The 20,384-nt window shown below is 37.7% G+C and overlaps 1 protein-coding gene across 1 annotated transcript in view; it reads left to right on the top strand.

Moving 5' to 3' along the window:
• Positions 1-19,334, top strand: part of LOC130562602 (A disintegrin and metalloproteinase with thrombospondin motifs 7) — a 54,561-nt gene extending 35,227 nt beyond the window's left edge. Inside the window, exons 17-24 of the mRNA XM_057347720.1 lie at positions 1,300-1,426; positions 1,529-1,742; positions 3,076-4,659; positions 5,162-5,314; positions 5,390-5,563; positions 5,636-5,782; positions 7,292-7,454; positions 18,784-19,334. Coding sequence (XP_057203703.1) covers positions 1,300-1,426; positions 1,529-1,742; positions 3,076-4,659; positions 5,162-5,314; positions 5,390-5,563; positions 5,636-5,782; positions 7,292-7,454; positions 18,784-18,932 — 2,711 coding nt within the window. The 3' untranslated portion in view covers positions 18,933-19,334. The remainder of the gene's footprint in view (positions 1-1,299; positions 1,427-1,528; positions 1,743-3,075; positions 4,660-5,161; positions 5,315-5,389; positions 5,564-5,635; positions 5,783-7,291; positions 7,455-18,783) is intronic.
• Positions 19,335-20,384: the final 1,050 nt, after the last annotated feature.

Below are 20,384 nucleotides of genomic sequence, written 5' to 3'. Positions count from 1 at the left end.
TCCATGGAGACTTGCAGTGCATGATTCAAGCTTTATATTTGATTAGTGTTTGTGTTTCCTGGGTATTGAACCAGTGACAGATCCGAACACCTTCCCTGTATTTGGTTAGTTGACAAAATGACCATACGTTTGTCCTGTGGTGTGACATAGCGAACATTTAGAAAACAAACTGTTAATAATATATCATTTTGTATGATTTATATTTATAATATAAAATAGCATAAGAAAGATTTATCTTCATTGTTTTTTTTTCTTATCACATCATAGGAATTTGTGGATTTTTTTTACTGCATATACATGAATGCACACAACAAACCTTTAAATAGCATTATAGTGTAATGGTTTCTAATAATAGATCAAAACACAGGACACTATGTTATAATTGTAGGTTGTGGGATGAGCCCTCATGTCTCCAGGTGTAGTTTTTAAGGATCACACCAATCAGTACAGACGGGGTTCCCCGGGCTCCTTCACTCCATCTGTTTGAGACTTCATCTGATAATACTCATGAAACACCTGCCAGGACTGTGAGGTCTCTGTGCTTTCATCTCTCCGTCAGAGACTTCAAGAGTCTGTGGTTCTCAGAGCTCAGGATTAAAGGTCAAAATCATCCTGAGGAGGTGACACTAGCTGTGCAGAGGTCTCTCTCTCACTCTCACTCTCTCTCTCTCTCTCTCTCNNNTCACCTCTCACGTCTCTTCTCTCTTCTCTCTCTCTCTCTCTCTCTCTCTCTCTCTCTCTCTCTCTCTCTCTCTCTCTCTCTCTCTCTCTCTCTCTCTCTCTCTCTCTCTCTCTCTCTCTCTCTCTCTCTCTCTCTCTCTCTCAGAAATAAAAAAATCTGTCATCATTTATTTACCTTCATGTCTGTGACTCTTTCTTCCGTGGAACACAAAAGAAGATATTTTGAGAAATGTCTTCGTGGTTTTGTGTTCTTACAATGGAAGTCAATGGAGGCAGCGTTGTTTGGATATCAGCGTTCTTTAAAATATCCTCTTTTGCGTCTTTACTGTCACGAATGGAAATTTCTGTTAGTCTTCCTTCCTGCTGGCCGAGAAACAAAGCTTTGTGAATTAGTAAACTAATGTAATGTTGTGCTAAACTCATATAAACCAGTGACCTCATTCACATCCTTCAGTTTTCTGCAGTCTGTAGTACAATGTCATCCGTTTCTCTGTTCGTATGCCAGACATGTCAGCACTAGAACTCATGTGATTGCCAGATGTTGAGTGTTTGTTCATTAGCAAACGGGCCTGTGCCTCTTTTACAAACAGATGTTCTTCTATTTGTCTTTTTTTTCAGGTGCACAAAGACAAGCCGTGCACTGTGTGGAGAGAACATCTGGAATAGTTGAGGAACAATACTGTGATCCGTCGACCAGACCAGACGACAAACAGACTAGTTGTAATAAGGAGCCGTGTCCAGCCATGTGAGTTTTACCAAAACTGGTCATCGCAGAATGGTCCTTATCAGCTTGACTTTGAAGTCAAAGAGCAGATGGTGAATTGCAGTAATATGGTTTTGTCTTCAGGTGGTGGGTCGGGGACTGGCAGAAGTGCTCTTCGACTTGCGGTGACATGAGCATCAGTAAGAGAACAGTGCTCTGTATTCAGAGTGTTGGGTTGGATGAGCGGAAAGCACTGCTGCCTTCTGAATGTCAACACTTGTCCAAGCCCGAAGCAATTGCACCTTGCAACACACATGTGCTTTGCCCTGCAGACTGGATAACTGGAAACTGGTCAGAGGTCAGTGTATGACAGCAACAAGCGACTCAAAGCAGGACCGGTACATAAAACTGTTCTATATTTAAATTGAATTATTCATATAAATTCAAGTCCATAACTTTTGCCTCTCTACCGCCATACAGGTCACTTTACATGCTTACCTTTACGTGGGTTAAGGTCAAATGACGTCAAACATTTCTGCGAAGTCATACCCGACGGCTCAAATGTGGCCCTGGACCACATAAATGACAGTTTTTATGTTTTGTTTTACGGTTATTTAAGGGTTTCTTGTTTCTTGTGAGTCATTAAACTGTCCACTGATCTTCAGAAAAATTATCCAGGTCCTCCACAATCTTTGCTTTTTCAGCATTTCTGTATATTTGACTAATGTCCAGCAGTAACTGTATGATGTTGAGATTCATCTTTTTACATTGAAGGAAACAACATTCATTTAAAGTCAGATGGGTGTAAACCTCTGAAAATGTGTTTTTTTTGTGTGTACATTGTTCATATTTAATTTCCTGATAAATGTTTTTATAGCTTCTGAAAGACATTACTAAATGAAAAAATAAATATATGAACAAAACAATAACACTTCATTAACATTCATTTTCAGAATTCCTCTTGTCTTTCCCAAATTTTCAGCATTTTCCAGATTCTGAACTTTTGACTTCAACTGACATTGTATGGGTCAAAATTGTCGATTTTTCTATCCAAAAACCTATCCTTACAAACCACATATCAATGGAAAGCGTATTTTTTCATCTTTCAGATGGCTGATTTTGGGGTCCAGGTTCACAAATTGTACATCTTTATTATTAGCTTACCACTGTGAATCGTGGTAAAGTGAGGAGACAGTTTTAAACACTGATCTTCAACAAAAATGATTGAAGCTTTAAGTGATGTTGACAGCTCTCAAAATTTAACAATAAGTAACATTTTTAGAATTGTTTTTGGACATGTACTATGTTTAAACAATGGTATTCTTTTAGTATTATGGTATATATCTTTAGTACCATCACTAAAGTATTATTACTAACTATTTATTCATTTGTTTATTTTCTTTCTTTAAAATCAGGCTTATAGAGTAACAAATGATCAGGTATCTTTTGCAAGTATGCATTAGTTTTATTGTACTGCTGGAACGTATTCTTCATTCAACTTTAAAAAAAAACAACCTTTTATTCAATTTTAAAAACTTGTTCTGGATAATTTCTTACAACAACTTTTAAAACATCAAACTACTGCAGCACTTTCTCTTTGACAGTGTCTGGTAGCATGGACATTTGCTCTTCTCTAAAGATTCTTTGTTATATTTTCCAACTTTGACTTACTGATTTTATTTTGTGCACAGTGTTCGGTGAGCTGTGGAGCAGGTCTCCGGACACGTCACGTGACCTGCAGCTGGAATACCGGTGTGGATTGCGATCCAAAAGTCAAGCCTGATTCAACCACATCGTGCTATGCTCAGAACTGCCCCACGGACTCCGACACCTTTGGCAGTGATTGGTCAGGAAGTGGAGCGTCTAGCAAAGAAGTATTCAATGAGATAAACGCGATACCTCATGGCAACCACGTGCCCAAATTTGGCATTGGTTCAATAAGGAGTCAGCCCAAGGGCAACGTTGACCTCAATGATATAGTGGAAGATGATTTCTCACATTATAGCCATGTAGAAAAGTCTTCCGAAAATTCTGTCGCGGACAATCTTCTAGTGGACGATTTTTATTATGACTATAATTTTATTAAATTTCACGAGGATCTGTCGTATGACTTTGATAGAGATGGCAATGATGTGTATGAGAACTTGGGAGTGAAAGATGGAGATCTGAAAGGGACAGATGTACCTGTAACATCTACCTCATTGCCGTCCACCATTATGGATAAACACGTAACCACCGCTGTGCCGTCTGACAGCACTACCAGCAAAAATACACATGGTAATGACTTGCTAGGTGAAAATAACGACAAGCTTTTTGCCGAAGACTATTTCCTTCCTGTCATCACAACATCTGAACCGTCCTCTACAGGTGCAAGGTTATTTAACAAATGGAATGCATCAGACTTTGATCTTGGCTTACCTCATGACTCCAGTACTACCAAAAACCCTCCACCAGCTCCAGGAACCTTGCATCAACCTCAGGACAACCACACATATGAAGCTATGCTGAAGGAGTTTTTGACACCTGAACCACTTGAGACATCTGACAGAGATGACAGAACTGAAGATGTGAGGAACGAAGAGAAGTTTGGTGATGATGTTCCTGGAGGTGAAGGTGACTGGAAAAGCGGTCAAACATTTAAACCGCCATTAGATGTGTTTCCATCCAAATGGAGTACGACGGCCTCTCCGACAAGCACAACTTCACACTCATCTGAGCGACTCTCTTCCACTGATGGCTTTGCAAACTATGAAGATTTGACTGAATCAAAAACGTACAATGAGAATCATGAACAATGGTTCGCAGAGAGAGATACTGTGACCTCGGATAGCCTTTCTCAAGATTTCACTCCCTCTCCAACTTCCTCCAGTTCAGCCAAACTTTACAGTAGTATGACCTCAACAGCTGGAACAACTGCTCTACCTCCTACAGATGTGGAAAGCCATTTGGAGCCCCTTGTGACTGAAATTCCAGACGCTACATTTGGAACGGAGACAGAACGGAGTTGGACGTTCAGAGCCAGAGCGACTGTAGCTCAGTATCCCAGCACAGAGCCTTGGGGTACCCCGGTCCCTCATTGGACCGAGATTGATAACAATGAGATTAAAACAACCCGAATCCTGACCCCTGTTGGTCTGAACCCAACGCTCTTTACTCCTAATGAGCAGACATCTCAGGGCACCGGCAGCAATCCTTTTTCAAGCCCGCCGGTGCCTATCGCGCTGGTGCCATCTTCTTCCTCCCCTGCATACTGGAGAAAAGGCAACTGGAGCGCAGTGAGTAGTCAATCACGCATTCCTCACATTCTCTAGATATGAACACATCATTGTGCCACCACCATCACAGTCCTCCGACACCAGATTTAATGTTGTAACGCACCAAAAATGGTCACGGGGAACCACATGATGCTGGTATCCGCCTTAAAATCATGCCGGGAATGCACGCACACACAGTCTGCGTTTCAAGTAAAATATGGTCAACCTTTGTTTCTTAAGGAGCAGTTCTTATCAAACAAATTTAGCTTTAAAATGACTGAGCTAGCATTGTAATAAGCAGGAAATGAGAGGATTGTGAACCTCATGAACCTTAGCCCAGCCGTTTCCAGTTTTTGAAACAGATCCGTCAATAACACTAAAGTGTGATGGGTTAATAGAAATGTTAACTCAGGAATACGTGACTTGAACTTTATCTAAAAATGAAAATTCTTTCATCATTCTCATGTCATTCCAAACCTGTATGACTTGATACACATGATGTACAAATGACATTCTTTTGTAGTGCTCAACAAGTTGTGGTCTTGGTGCCATCTGGAGGTCGGTGTCGTGCAGCACTGGTGATGAAGCCGACTGCGACATTACCACCAGACCAGTGCCAGCGCGTCGCTGCTACCTTAGACCCTGCGCCGCATGGAAGATTGGAAACTGGAGCAAAGTAAGCCTAGTGCATGCACTTACTCAAACACGTGATGACTCTTAGCAGATATTTGATCCTCCATTATTTTGGCAGTGCTCAAACAACTGTGGCGGAGGAGTGAAACGGCGAGAGATCCAGTGTTACGACACGCGGGATCTGAGGTCACTGCGGCCATTTCATTGCCAGGCAACGAGCCCCAGACCTCCTGTCCAAATGACCTGTAGCATACAGACGTGTTTAGAGTGGTACACCTCATCTTGGGGACCGGTGAGATTTTCTCCACTCTCATTATCTCAGTTTTGTGAGTCGGGCGGTCTGATGTGTTTTAAATGCTTGCAGTGTTCAGAGTTGTGTGGAGGTGGAGAACAGCAGAGACTGGTAACGTGTCCTGAAACTGGGAGATGTAATGAGGACGTACAGCCTAGCTACATTCAGGCGTGCAACGTGCATCCGTGCACACAGTGGGTGACGGGGTCCTGGGGTCAGGTGAGCATATTGAATTACAGGATGTTTTATTTTTTGATGTATTTTTTAAAATAGTTTTAATACAAATTGGATGAATAGCGTTGTGCACTGATTTCATAAATTTGTTGCATCTTTGCCTGGTAAGGTGTGAACCATATAGTACATGCATTTTTTTTCCTTTATTAATACTGTAATTGGGTTTTTTGGAATTTTCCATTATAACAATACACAAATAAACAAACGAGGAAAACCCCTCCATAAATTACAGTCTTACAGTCTGGTTGTAGATTAGTTTCGTTAAAAAATTCACCATCAAGATTCACTCCAGATGGAAAAGAATATACACAGTTTGTTGACCTAATGTCTGAATAAAGGTTTTAATTTAATAATAAATAAAGATTTCATGCAAACACAGTGATGCTGACACTGAAAATCACATTATTAGAAGATATTCACTCCATGTTATCACTATTTGTTACAACTTCACATAACAACCAGGTAATAAACATGACATCCTGCTTAAAGAATATAAACCATTATCTGAATTATGATGGATTTAATGGTTATAATGGTAATATTATTGGTTTTAATGAAAACTAAAATGGTCCTTGATGATCTCTACTGGTAATGTTTAACACCATTAAATCCTGTTGAAATAATACCCAAAACGCATTAAACAAAATAATTCTGTACTGGTTTTAATGGTAAACAGCTAATGGTTCATATTGGTGTTGGAAGCCAAAAGAATTTGTTGTCACGGAACGGAAGGACAGAACCCAAATGCAGACGAGGAGTAGCAACAAAAAAAGGCTTTATTTAAACAAAAACACATAAAACAAAATCCCACGAGGGGGAAAACAGGTCAGGAGACAAAACACAAAATAAACACCTCCCACGTGGGGGAATAAACTAGAGAAAACGAGTGACACAAGAACAGGTTGAAACTTACTAATACAAGGACACGATGAAGAGACGACAATGGGTTAGACAACAAACCGGCAACAGACAGAGAACAAAGGGGCATTATGAAGGGAACAATAACGAGGGATAATTACAAAAGGGACGTGACGGGCAGGTGACAGAGATCACACACAACGGGCATGATTACGGGAGACAGGAGGGCGGGGCTGAACGACATGACAGGAGAACACGCAGCGCAAAGTGAACAACAATGGCCACGTGTCTTCCACACATAACAAAACAAGCACAAAAGACATGGCACCGTCACAACTCTGTCCACAGACCAGAAACCTCATGATAGGAAGGACAGAGTTGTGACATTTGTATGAAAATTATAATTTTTGTGATGGTTTCTATTGTTTTTCTATGGTTTATTACTCAAGTATATTGTTTTACTAATGTAGTAGCTCTTCCCATCAGGTAAACACTCACAACTGCAAACAATTATTTTTTTGCTTTTTAGTTTTGCTTCATTGATTTGATATGCATGAGACTATTGATATGAACCATGTTATTACTTTTTACCCTTATCAACACACATTTACAGATCTGTCTGTTGTGTGTTGGTAGTGTTCAGCGTCTTGTGGAGGAGGGATTCAGAGACGTCTGGTGAAATGTGTCAACACTAAAGCCGAACTGGAGGAAGAAAATGAGCACATAGATTGTGATCATGAACCCCGACCGAAGAACACACGAAAGTGTAACATTCAAGAATGTGATGGCGCCCCCTCTGGTGAGTAGGATTATTTTAAGTTCACACCAATCCTAATGAGCATTGTGTAGTGTGGTCGTTTACTAAATGAAAGAGTAAGCCTACTTTATAAAATAAAACGATAATTTTATTGCATTACATTGTTTTAAACACCAGGGTTCAGATTTACTAAACAGGGCAAGAGCGCAATTTCAAAAAAGCACTGATGGGAGCGGACATTTCTGCGGGTGATTTACTAACAAGGCACACAATAAAAACACAGGGGCAATATCTTGTTTCCATAATGACCAACGCAATCTACTGCAAGAGCAGCGCATGGTTTAAAACATGCCAATACAAATACAATGACGATCGCAAACCTTAGTAAATGACGTTGCGTGATTCATTTAAATATTCTCCATCCATAAATTTTGCATCTGAAGAGGAAACTCCTACAAACACATAAGCAATAAGTTCAGTCGCAAAAGCAGTCCACGCATTTTCAGCACCAATTTTCACTGCGTCTCTTTCGTAAATGGTAGTAGTAGTTTGTTTTTATGCCAAAAGAGGCATTTGCGCTGCCGCAAGCTGTTAGTAAATTAGCACTTATTCAGGTATGTTTGTAATATATCTCACATGAAAATAATGCTGTAGCACACTTTGGTGTTTACTATAGTAAATATAGTAAATTTCACTAATGGATGATAACGTTTTTTAAGTTCGGTTGCTGTAGTTTCACATTTAAAATTCATAAACCCCTAAAATTCGAATGGATTTGGATTAGCTGTCATTGTTCATCAGCTGTAAAAATATTTTTGAAAGTGATCCCAACAATATCACCCATCTGTTTCGTAACCAGTATGATTGTAATGTGAAGTTTGCTATTCTCTTACATTTATAGCTATTTATATACAGTAACTTCAGAGCAGTGGTCACCAACCTTTCTGAGCCCACGATCCCCGACCTCGGAATTGATGAAAGGCGAGTCAAAAAGTTTAAAATAAAACCTTTTATTTAGCCTATAATTGTGGGCCTATTTGAATTACCTGAAATTCTTTGTTCCACTTTTCAGATGCAACTAAGCAAACTCTGTAACTTGTATTCAAAATGAGTTGAAAAACACCAATTCAAAAACCAGTTCAAAGACTTTAATTCACACATGACAGCTTGACAGTAAAACATGTGGATGAGAATTAGTTGAACAAGACCCTAATTATTTAGGCATTTACTGTATAAAGATTTGCTATTTATTATGCATTTATTTGTAGTTTAGGCTATTTGGTTTACTTTTAATAAGTAAATAGATGGAAATGTTGTAAATAGGACCTAATAATAACAACAACGTCAATCATTCATTCTAAATCATTTATCTATTTATTTTTACCCGTGTAATAATGTAATCTGTAATAATAATTATCCGTGTCACAAAATAGCCAAATGTCTGACAATGTGGGATGGAATGGGCTATCATATTAGGCTAATTGAAAACATAAATAGGATGTCAGCAGGAACGTCATCTCCCGCAGTTTACCATCACTGACAGACCCGCGGATCATTCACAATCAAAACTTTGTGAAGAGACTGTCGTCTTTCACATAAACTCAACATTAAAATACATTTGCGTGTGATCACCGACATTAGAGAACAGTGTTGGGTAAGTTACTCTGAAAAAGTAATTAATTACTAGTTACTAATTACACATTTGACAATGTAATTAGATTACTGTACAAGTTACTCTCTTCAAAAAGTATTTGATTACTTATTACTAATTAATTTCTATATCCTACATCAACCTTGATGAGTTAAGTGATTCAAGGATAGACATGAAACGGCTCTTTTAATTCATTCAAATAAATAATATAAAACTACAAAGTATTATTATTAATTACAAATGTGAGAATAATACATTAAAGCGCGGATTTTAAAGTTAGACTTTGAATTTTGATGTCAATTCCTCTTCTGTACACACACATATTATACAAAGTATTTAGTTTAATTACATCAGAAGTAACTGTAATTAAATTACAGAAAAAATAAGAGTAATCCCTTACTTTACTTTTCAAGGGAAAAGTAATTAAATTACAGTAACTAATTACTTAGTAACTAGTTACACCCAACACTGTTAGAGAAACACTGAAGAGCGATCACGCGCAGTCGCGCATCACACTGAAATGTGATTGAAAACGGTCGCATTAAAAACTCACGCAGTGAATCATTTACACAGCCATGAAAAGATTCATGCAGAACTGAAAAACATACAACCGCTGAATGAAGCGAAAGAGGAGGGCTTGGAAAACTCAACATTAATCAGGCACAATATATTTGTCTATTTATTTTTCTATCAGCCTACTTTCCGGACTGACAGGGAATGTCTCAAAGATCGACCATATGCTGTTCTGATTGGCTGTGATGTTTGATTGTGTTGCATTATGTCCCACAGTGCTCGCATTGAACAGAAATGTGTTGATAAGAGATTTATTGTGTATTTTACCGTGATCTTTGAGTTTAGCACACAACAAGCTGCGAAAATAGTCTGTATTGAATGTGGTTTGTCCTGTGGTGCGGTTACCTGACGCTGTCAGGCCGACAGCATGCCAACTCATACTTTTGTCACTTTAATAAACTAATATCCTAAAAAGAGCCAATCATTACCTTGTTCTGCTCTAGAAAGTTTTATAAAGGGCTACAACTTCAGATTGGACAGACTGAATGCCTGTGCTATTCACTGACCCATGTCACCTCATTTATTGCTGCTCTTTTGTCACGGGCCAGTGGGGATTGAAGTGAGGCAGACTGCCCGCAGTCCAAACAACACAGCAGACAATGATTATTTTGAGACGCAGGACAACATGAGTCTTTTCACATCATCAAGATGTAGTTGCACACGGTACAAGACTGCAGTGTTGTTCAGGATAGCTGTGGCTTTCAGAACAGATTGTGTACAAAAGTGCATAAAGTATAAACTGAATATGCACGAAGAATTATAGGGCAGGACTTGATGTAATCCGTCATGAATGGATTGTATAGTGTAGGGAAGACATTTCATACAAGAATGGAATCAGATCTGAATGTGGAGAGGAAATAATCAAACCATATTTATTTGCGTTTACTCACAAGAACATCTCATTGTAACACTTCTTTATCAAAATTTGCATTTGCTGTTATTGCTGTAACCTTCATTGTGTTATCCAGCATCAAGACTGCAGTTCACATTGACTTTTAAAGCTTCAAAATGATTAAAAACGCAACAGTGAAAGTTCATTTTGCAAGAAGTAAATATTAATTTGAAGTTCGTGAAGGGTAGTTACCACTAAATGTGAAATAACACGTAAATTGCCGCTACCCTTTGACCGTTGCCCTTTCATATTCCTGTAATGAATTTCATTCATTCACTCATTCCTTTCTCCCTCACATCACTTTAATAGCCATCATGTCATTTTGAAACATGTCACCTGGTCTGTCTGAGAAAATTGTTTCGACTCGGTGTGCTAAAATATCATTTGTAATGAGCAGTTTGTGATATACCTGTCCAAAGAAATCTAGCGAATCCGCCTACACATGAATTGTTTTGGTTGAAGGCTGTTTGCTCACAGTTATTTCTTTCCGGTGGGGCGATCACTTAAAGGTCTAATGTGTCATTTTTTGGAGGATCTATTGACAGAAATGCAATATGCAATACATAACTATGTGTTCAGAGGTGTATAAAGACCTTACATAATGAAGCGTTGTGTTTTTTTACCTTAGGATGAGCTATTTCTATCTCCATACACCGCGGGTCCCCTTGCATGTTTTTCACCATGTTGTTTCTACAGTAGCCCTAAACGGACAAACTGCTCGACAGAGCGTGTTTCGTAAATACGTTATCTACTTCAGCAAAGAATCAAAACGGGACGACATTTTAGTACTTCAGTGAAGAAGTTAAAACGTGACGACATTTTAGTACTTCAGTGAAGAAGTTAAAACGTGACGACATTTTAGTACTTCAGTGAAGAAGTTAAAACGTGACGACATTTTAGTACTTCAGTGAAGAAGTTAAAACGTGACGACATTTTAGTCTTGTCAGCCACGGTAGTGCTTCTTAAAGGGAGGGGTGGAGTGAGCCGTTGGTTGCAATTCACAACCTCGCTGCTAGATGTCGCTAAATTTCATACACTGGACTTTTGAAGGCCCCTGAAGTGCCTTGGAACTAGGTTGTCACGGTACCATAAACATATTTTACGATGCTATACCGTGTGAAATATCACGATACCAAGTCATATTGCGATGCTGTGTCATGTTAAGAATTAAAATCTACAAAATAGACCAAAATTCCTTAATACACAGATATAAATGAAACATGTTGTATTTAGTGAACTGTATTATACTGCACACTACAATATTTGTAGTATTAACTGTAATAATTGGATAAGTTTGAGCAAATACTGTAGTATACTATAATATTTACTGTGGTAAGATTTAAAAACACTAGTGTCTAGTAATTTTAGCAACGTTTACTGTAGTAATTACTAAAATCTTTTTTTACATGGGTACTTATTCAATCAATGTGTGAAAAATTGCATTTATAGCAATGCTTATAAAGGAAAATGTTAGGCTTACTTTAAATGTGACTAAATCGGCCAGTAGGTGGCGGCAATTTTTCGTGTCAGTGAATCATTCAACCAACTTGTTCAAAACAGCTGATTCATTCAAGAACGAAGCAAGTTTTTTTAGTATTGGTGTTCCCTGAATCCACAACCTTTTGCGCTGCTAATTGTGCTGCAATGCTCCCCGGTAGTAGTTTTGTTTTTGTTTGTGTTGTGAATTAATGAGTTGCTTTAACAACTGCCAAAATCGTGGCGCTTTTGGCATAGATTGAACTGATAGTTTGACACTCATTGCATCACTGATTTTCCATTCTGGCTGATATTTGTCTTGATGCTCTCTGAAGTGGATTCCCCTCTCTGGGTTTTGTAAATGCTAGTGTCCTCAGGGACTATTAATAGCTTTGTTTATTCTTGGGCCTCAGATAATAACATCTACTTTATTGGCAGCTGGGCTCGGATCTCTGAGATCGTCCCTCACTGCTGACAGTCTTTTGGATGCTGAGAGAGGTCTTGGATAACTGTTTAGAGTAAATTATTTTAGTGTTGTCCAAACACATAAACAACAAACAGTTTTGTAAGCCATTGGCCATTGGAAGTCAAGTTACCGGCTACTTGCTTTTGTGTTATAAGTTCAGCCTGTGTTTCTGTAGAGTAAACCATTCAGATCTTAAACCACTCTGGAAACCACCAGTTATGTTAAGATTAGCAATGAACTGAAACAAACAGGCTCGAAAGCATAATGTGGTTATACTGTACTGGGCTAGACATATGCCCGGTTAACCGAAAATATCTATCACGTGATTTATGCACAGCTTGTGAGTGAAGTACGGTAAAATGCTGCTGCATCCGAAAGCCAGAGGGCACTCTCGTGCAGAAACTCCAAATACGCACTGCAGAAGAAGACCATAACACACGTAGTTCTAGGAAATGCCTAACGACATGTTTTTATCACTGATCCTTAATCCTCCTCAGGTATTTTTATGATAATAAAGTATATTTATAATGATCATGTTTGACGGGTGTTGCTTTTTCAAATGCACGTTATAAGCGACTCAAACTCGCACTGCTTTTAGATCGAGCAGCATTTCTACTGATGCCAGAGACGTGCTTCACGGATAAGTGACGCATCAATAAAATAATCGATTCCCTGCATTATCGCAGCCAGCTCGGTTTCAGCAGGATTTAGTGGTAACCGCGGTTAACCGGGCACATGTTTAACTGGAGCATAAGGAATTTAATTCATACAGGTATATAATATCTATTGCTTGTCTTTTATAGCACACATAGCTTCATTGATGTTACAGTTACCTTTTTATACAGTTTTATGTTTATTTCAGTTTGACAGAGCTATCAAATGAATGTATGCAGCATAGCTCAGATAATTTGGTAATTGATTGATGTAAATCTTTGGTGTTCATACGTTGTGGGATATTGGCAAATCTGAGCACAGACTGAGAAGATCTTCGCTTGAGGCGTGTTGTGATATTTCTACCCGTAAGAGAAAAAAACCTAATATTTAATATAGTTATTTCTCCTATGAAATTAAATGGAGAGCAAATGGAAACTTTCCAGTAGAGATCTCAACAATGTCACAAACTGAGCTCAGATTTGTCAGGTCTGCAATAAAAAGTGAATATCATTGAAGATCTCAATATGAAGTCAAACATTTCTCGTCAAATATACCCAAATCCAGATTATTTTACCTCTACAATCTACATTCATTTTACACCTCCGTACTCTTCATGGATTTGAAGAATTGTCTCTTTATTTCTTATTTTTTAAGCAGTAGGGAAGTTGATTTGAGTTCTCAATGATTGACCAAAAATAAACAAACAATAGAGAGGACGTACAGTAATACAGGAAATATCGTTTAAGATCTGTCCCTACAGGATGTTGGAGAGGTGGGGTCACGACTCTAGAGGTCAAAGCTGAGAAATGAGCTCTCTCTCTCTCCCTCCCCCAGCTGAAGCACATCATGTATCACAGCATCTCTCACTGAGCAGTATATCATGTAAATACATGAAGTGTGTGTGTGTGTGTGTGTGTGTTTGTGCGTGTGTGTTATCTTAAACACACACCGTTTTAAATTACAGTTAAGCCATACCATAGTTATAGTGCTGGTTAACTGTGCGTTCACACCGCCAGCGACTCTGTCACTAGGTGTCGCTAGTCTCTTGCTACGAGGTCGTTAGAAGGCGTTCCTAGCATTGGTTGCTCTAGTAACATCTAGAAACAAACTCGGCAGTAACTGACGAGAGACGAATGATGTGAGCTCCACTGCTTTGCTCCTGTTGGGATATTGAGCGCTGCATTCCTCCCCATTCGTTGTAATGGCAGTGGCGCATCTTGTTAATGTTAACATCTTTAAATAATAATACATATTCGTTACACTTACAGTATATAGTGCTTTTCTGGGTACTCAAAGCGCTTTACATGGAAGGGGGATCTTCTCAAGCACCTCCAATGTGCAGCATCCACCTGGATGATGCGACGGCAGCCATATTGTGCCAGAACGCCCACCGCACACCAGCTTATTGGTGGAGAGGAGACAGAGTTACAAAGCCAATTAGTATCTTTGGTAAATCTCAACTTTGTCGCGTAGCTAGACACGCCCACTTCCTGTCGCCAACGGTCACTGTCGCCGGAAGTCGCCGGCTCTCCATTGAAATGAATGACATCGCCTCGCTTTGTCGCTGGGTGTCGCACAGTTAGGTTAATATAGTGGAAAATACTTTTAAAGTTTATTTCTTTTACAAGAAAAACAAATATTTTCCAATATCGCGTATTCACTACATGTTTTTTTGTGGCCATAATATTGCACAATAACAAAATTACCGTGATATATATCAAAAATAATTATTAATGAATACATATTGTATAATTTATTAATATTACATTTTAATATTAAAATGATATTATTATTATTGTATTATAGTTTTTCTTAACTATTATATTATTTGTAAATAAATATGATTTAATAAATATAAATAAACATTATGCCAATATAATTAAATATAAAGTTATTTATTAATTATAATAAATTAATACATAAACATGGCTTCTGTTTTGTAAAAAAGCACAACCGTGTTAGATTGTCAACCAGATACTGATGCTGGATTATTTATGATATTATCATATGTGCAGTATTAACACATTGTCTATCATCACAGTTATTAATCTCACGGTTATTGTCAATACCCGTATATTGTGACACTCCTAATACAAAGCCAACCTTTGCACACGAGATATTTGATAAAGTCGACATGTAATAGGGTCACTGTTACAGAACATCGCATCTCATGTCTGTGTGAACAGAGCACTAGTGTGGGATGATGAGGGTCTTCTGGGGTAACGGGGGGCAGCGTGTGATCCCACTGCAGCTGGAGGCTCTTCGACCTCACTGATGTCAACACACTGTGTGATCTCAGAGCGCGAGTCGTGTTAAGACAGATCGAGTCTTGACATAAATGACCCTTCTGTTAGAAGTGTGAAATGAATTCAATGGAAATGTCCTTGAAATTCAATGTGCGCAATTGTGTATAACACTTTGCTCTAATGAAAAAAATCTCCTTCTACTCCTTGAGTGTTTCTGTTGTTACTGTTATTTTATTTCAGTCTAAATGTGTTCTCTGTAGTGTTATGTCTTTCAAATGGAATAATAATAGAGACTGCTTTTGCATCGAGGAACATGCCCAACAAAGGGAAAAACATTAAAGATTTGAGAGGTTACAAAAATACTAGAGACACCAAGAGGCCAGGATGACAATATATGAATGTTGTCTTTAGGTCAGATGATGTGAAATGGAAGTCGTGCCTGAGTGCTCAGATTATAAATCATTGTTATAAACTTACTGTTATGAATTGGGGTAAGGATTCTGGTCTTTATGTACTTACGTAATAGCTGGTTTTTAGTGGCAACTGAGTTTGTTCATTTTTTTGACATTGCTGTAAAACCTACCAAGAATAAAAAGAAAACTTTGTAGACAACATAATGAAAGTTTTTACAAATTCTGAAATTCATTGTCGCAGCTGTGTGGTTTGGAGGTGATGGATATGTATGATTGCTGAATCAATAGTGTATGTGGTTTACCTGCAGATTTTCGGTACAAACTCTGAGGCAACAAACAAAAAGTTCACTCCAGGACTTTTGGTGTTGTTCAGCCCTGTTTTGACACATGAAGAATGACAGAAGTGAAACTCTGTATTTCACAAACCTTTCTGAACAATTCAGCTGATATTGATTGAGAAGAGGACATTCCACACAGCAATATAAAGACTGGTTTATGTCATTGGAGAATCTTTTGATGTTACACAAAGAATCTTTTATTCTTTCCTTCTTAAAAAAACCTTTGTACTTTAAATTAATACACCCACGTAAAAAAATAAGAGACCATTCCAAAGTTTCATTTCAAGATGTATTGTGGTCATTCCTGTCCAGTGTCTGTTGAATTTCAACAAAATCAAACCTCAGGAGTGACATAAAGTCATTAGGGATGCACCGAAATGAAAATTCTTGGCCGAAGCCGAATAAAAATGAAACACTTGGCCGAATACCGAACACAGTTTTTTGCATTTCTTCTATTTATTTAGCCATTTTTTTCACTATTGCATAAACTGAATGTCAAAATGTGCTTTTTATAATTTCTCTTGCTTTTCAATACAATACAACTTAAAATAATATTGAGCAAAACAAAGTCAATTAAAACAAAAAAATTATATTGAATAGCCTATATTAGGCCTATAACTGACTGCTAAAAGAATGTAATGTAAGTTGCTCTGTACGCCTACAACAAAACACTTCATTAAAAACTGTCATTCCACATTAGGCCATAAGATAAAAATATGAATAAACTAAAACTGTTGGATTATTATAGGCTACATTGCAAAATGATTTTAAGAAAAAAAAAAACATCCAATGCAAGCAATTCTGACTGATGCTGACTGACAACCATTTCAGTTCACGTCTCCTCCAAACTCCGCCCACAAAAGCTGACTGTCACTGTTCTCTCAGAAGGTGCACTCGTGGATGCACAGAACATACTTTGACAAGTTGTTTAGTAGGGTTCAGGGAACTGTGTGCACGTGACCACTGTATGATGTCAAAGGATGTCGCGAGCGGCGGGGCTACTGTCAGACAGCCCGCTTCCGTCTGAAGTAAAGTTACCGACCGGTAAAGACGCTTTCATTTGGAAATTTACTTCCGCGAGACAAGTCACATGCTGTGTCTTTCTCTGACACTTTAAAATGCTCCACACACACTTCCAAAATGTTTGCGTTGTTTGCATTAATAAAGCGCACGCGCGTCTCTCTCTCTCGCGCTGGTTGCTGCTTGATCGTATCACATGCCTTTTTTTGCTATTTTCGGCCGAACATTCGGTGCATCCCTAAAAGTCATCCAACAGCAATGTGAAAGACTAACAGCATGACAAGACACATGAAAACTGTGATAAAACTCCAGGTGATCACAAAAAATAATTTTTGAACTTTTCCTAAATACATGTAGAAATATGACAATGCTGTATTGCTTAAAAGTAAATATGAACTTTTTTTAGGTCAGAAAAAAATACACAGCATCTTTTCTGTTATTTTCAGCCGTTTCTCCAGTTTTCATTTTCTGCAAATAAATGCAAATAGAAACAATATTTGTTTTCAAATTTGGGATATATATTGTTAGTAGTTCACAGAATGAAACAAAAATGATCATTTTACCTAAACACATACCTATTAATAGTAAATTGTGAAAAACTCAAATGGTGCTTTGAAATGGTCCCTTAATTTTTTCCGCAGCTGTATATATATGTATATATATTCCTGCATTCTTATTTAATTGAAATGATTTTAACATTTTAGATCATTATAAACAAAAAAACGGACATAATTGGAACTAGCTGTAAAACAAAAACTGCATCTATAATGTAACATCACAAATGTTTTAATCTCAACAATAACAAAGTAAAATATGTAAAACATTGACAGGATATGTAGTAAAAATTTAATTGCTAGAAACTATTGTGTCTATAAGGGGTCTTTCTTGATATATTGCCGAGGGGTGCATGCGCGCGCGCGTGTGCGTGTGTTATTAAATTTTAAAAACTATTTTAATTTACTGTGAGCTTTTTTAACCCAAGTCATCATGATTTACCAGGAGCAGCTCATTATAGATAGCCACGAGAATTATTTTTCTATTTCACACTCCCAGAAATGGCTAAATAAATACACTTCCTGCACCTGCTACAAATGTCCTGGAATGCCCTGCTCAGAATCATGCCTGTCTGTGATATTACTCGCTTTATCTCTAGCTTTTAAATAAATAGAAAAATAACAGCAGGCTCCATCTTATCGACTGACATTAAGGTAGAAACAATTAAAAAAACACGTAGTCCTCCTGTAGCTTCATTGTTGGAGCATTCAATAGCAACACAAAACTCCCCAGGGAACACATATACTGATAAAAAGAAAGTATAAACTGAATGCATTGTGCGTCACATTTCATTGAAGCATTTGACAAATGCATGAAAATGTAAAAGCTACATTTTTAAAACAACCATACCACTTATATACTTATAAACTTATGTTTATAGTGTTTTATTCATTTGCATGTTTGTATTAAGTTTCTATTCACAGTAGAGTCGGCAGTATTGAGTGTTTTGTAATACCTGCTGAGGTGTTTGTGTTGTTGTAATGTGTTGTGTGCTCACACACACCGGCAATTCCCCTCAAGCCGAGGCATTCTCACCCTGTCTGCACTATAATGTCTCTCATGTTTCGTCTCTGCGGGTTTCTTTCAGGTCAGCCGTGTTTACGTGACCATTTGACACTCCGCTTCTGTCAGACTCTGCTGTGGCTCGGCCGATGCCAGCTGCCGTCGGTCCGGACGCAGTGCTGTAAGACGTGCGGGCTGAACTCGAGGGGCAGCGATCGAACCACACGCCGCTGAGAGTCGAGGGGATTTAACACTCATCCGGACCTGCTTCCATTGAACAGGACCAAGACGGTTCTCAGTTGGTTTGGTTTCAGGATACAGAAACAAGATTTATACCGTAGCAAAATTGTTATATAAATGTGTACAAAATGTCGATTCTAAAAACGGATATCTTTGACTTAACCTCATGTTTTCCAAGGCATAACTAATGCTTTTTTTTAAATATTATGTTTTTATTTTAGAAACTGAGACCACATACAAAAAACGTATAAAAACAGTATAGGGAAGCAGCAACTGCAAAAAACGAATGCTTTAATGTGACAAGCTTAATAGTAACTATAGGGCTGGGTATCTATTCTGATGTTCCGATTCGATTCGATTCCGATTCTCGATTCGAGTCAATGATTACCCAGATAGCAAGCAACCATTGAATCAATGTTAAAAAATAGTTGATTTGTCAATGTTAATTGCATTGAATCAATATCACTTTTGCACCTGCAATTAATGTAGACATTTTTTAGAAATTTAAACAAATCACCATTGTTGTGATCAGGCAACTCTTTTACCACTTTCAATGTTTACATTAGTGCTTTAATAAGAACACTTATACATTGATAGAGAAAGAGATGCTTTGAAAGTTTACTTTTAAACATGACCAGTTAAAGAAAACTTAACATTAAAATACAAGAGTTAATATAATTGTGATTTGTTGAAATTTCAACATTTTTTCAACATAAATTGCAGGTGCAAAAGTGATATTGATTCAACGCAATTAACATTGACAAATCAACAATTTTTTAACATTGATTCAATGGTTGCTTGCTATCTGGGTATAGATTTAATACAAATCCTATAGATATTTCTAAAAAGGATCAGTAGCCTAAATATCACATTACAATGGTGAATTAAAAAATGAAACGAAGAGCCACAAACCTGTATATTAAACTTTAAAAACACTTGGGTATATTGAAACAGAACAGTTATTTTAAATTTAAGATGCAGTATAACAAACAAAATTTCACAAAAATAGCTGTAAATAGAGGCTGCGATCATGTGAACCGCTGCCTTTTATATGAAGGTGATGTTAAATTCGACGACACACCCGGATCCCATGTTAATTAAGCAATGAATGAAGGAGACTCCCTGTTGTAACATCCACCCGTTGTAAAAAGTGACATCTAGTGGATAGTAGTAGCAATAACATTAACGTAAATGAATGTTCAGTGCTTGCGTAAATATGAAAGAAGAAAAAAATCAATTCACAGCTTTTGAGAATCGATATTGAATCGATCTGTTTAAAAAAACGATTAATCGATTTTTCGATTTTTTTGCCCAGCCCTAATAGTAACACCCTGTCTACACCAGTTGTGATGACGTACACAAGGCTGATTTAATGCTGGTCCAGAAAATCTTCCTGTTTCTTTAACACAACCCAAACCTTTCAACAAAACAAAACTAACATAATCT

This window comes from Triplophysa rosa, linkage group LG1, assembly GCF_024868665.1.
Source record: "Triplophysa rosa linkage group LG1, Trosa_1v2, whole genome shotgun sequence".
Classification (NCBI taxonomy): Eukaryota; Metazoa; Chordata; class Actinopteri; order Cypriniformes; family Nemacheilidae; genus Triplophysa; species Triplophysa rosa.
This window is presented reverse-complemented; position numbering and strand designations above follow the sequence as displayed.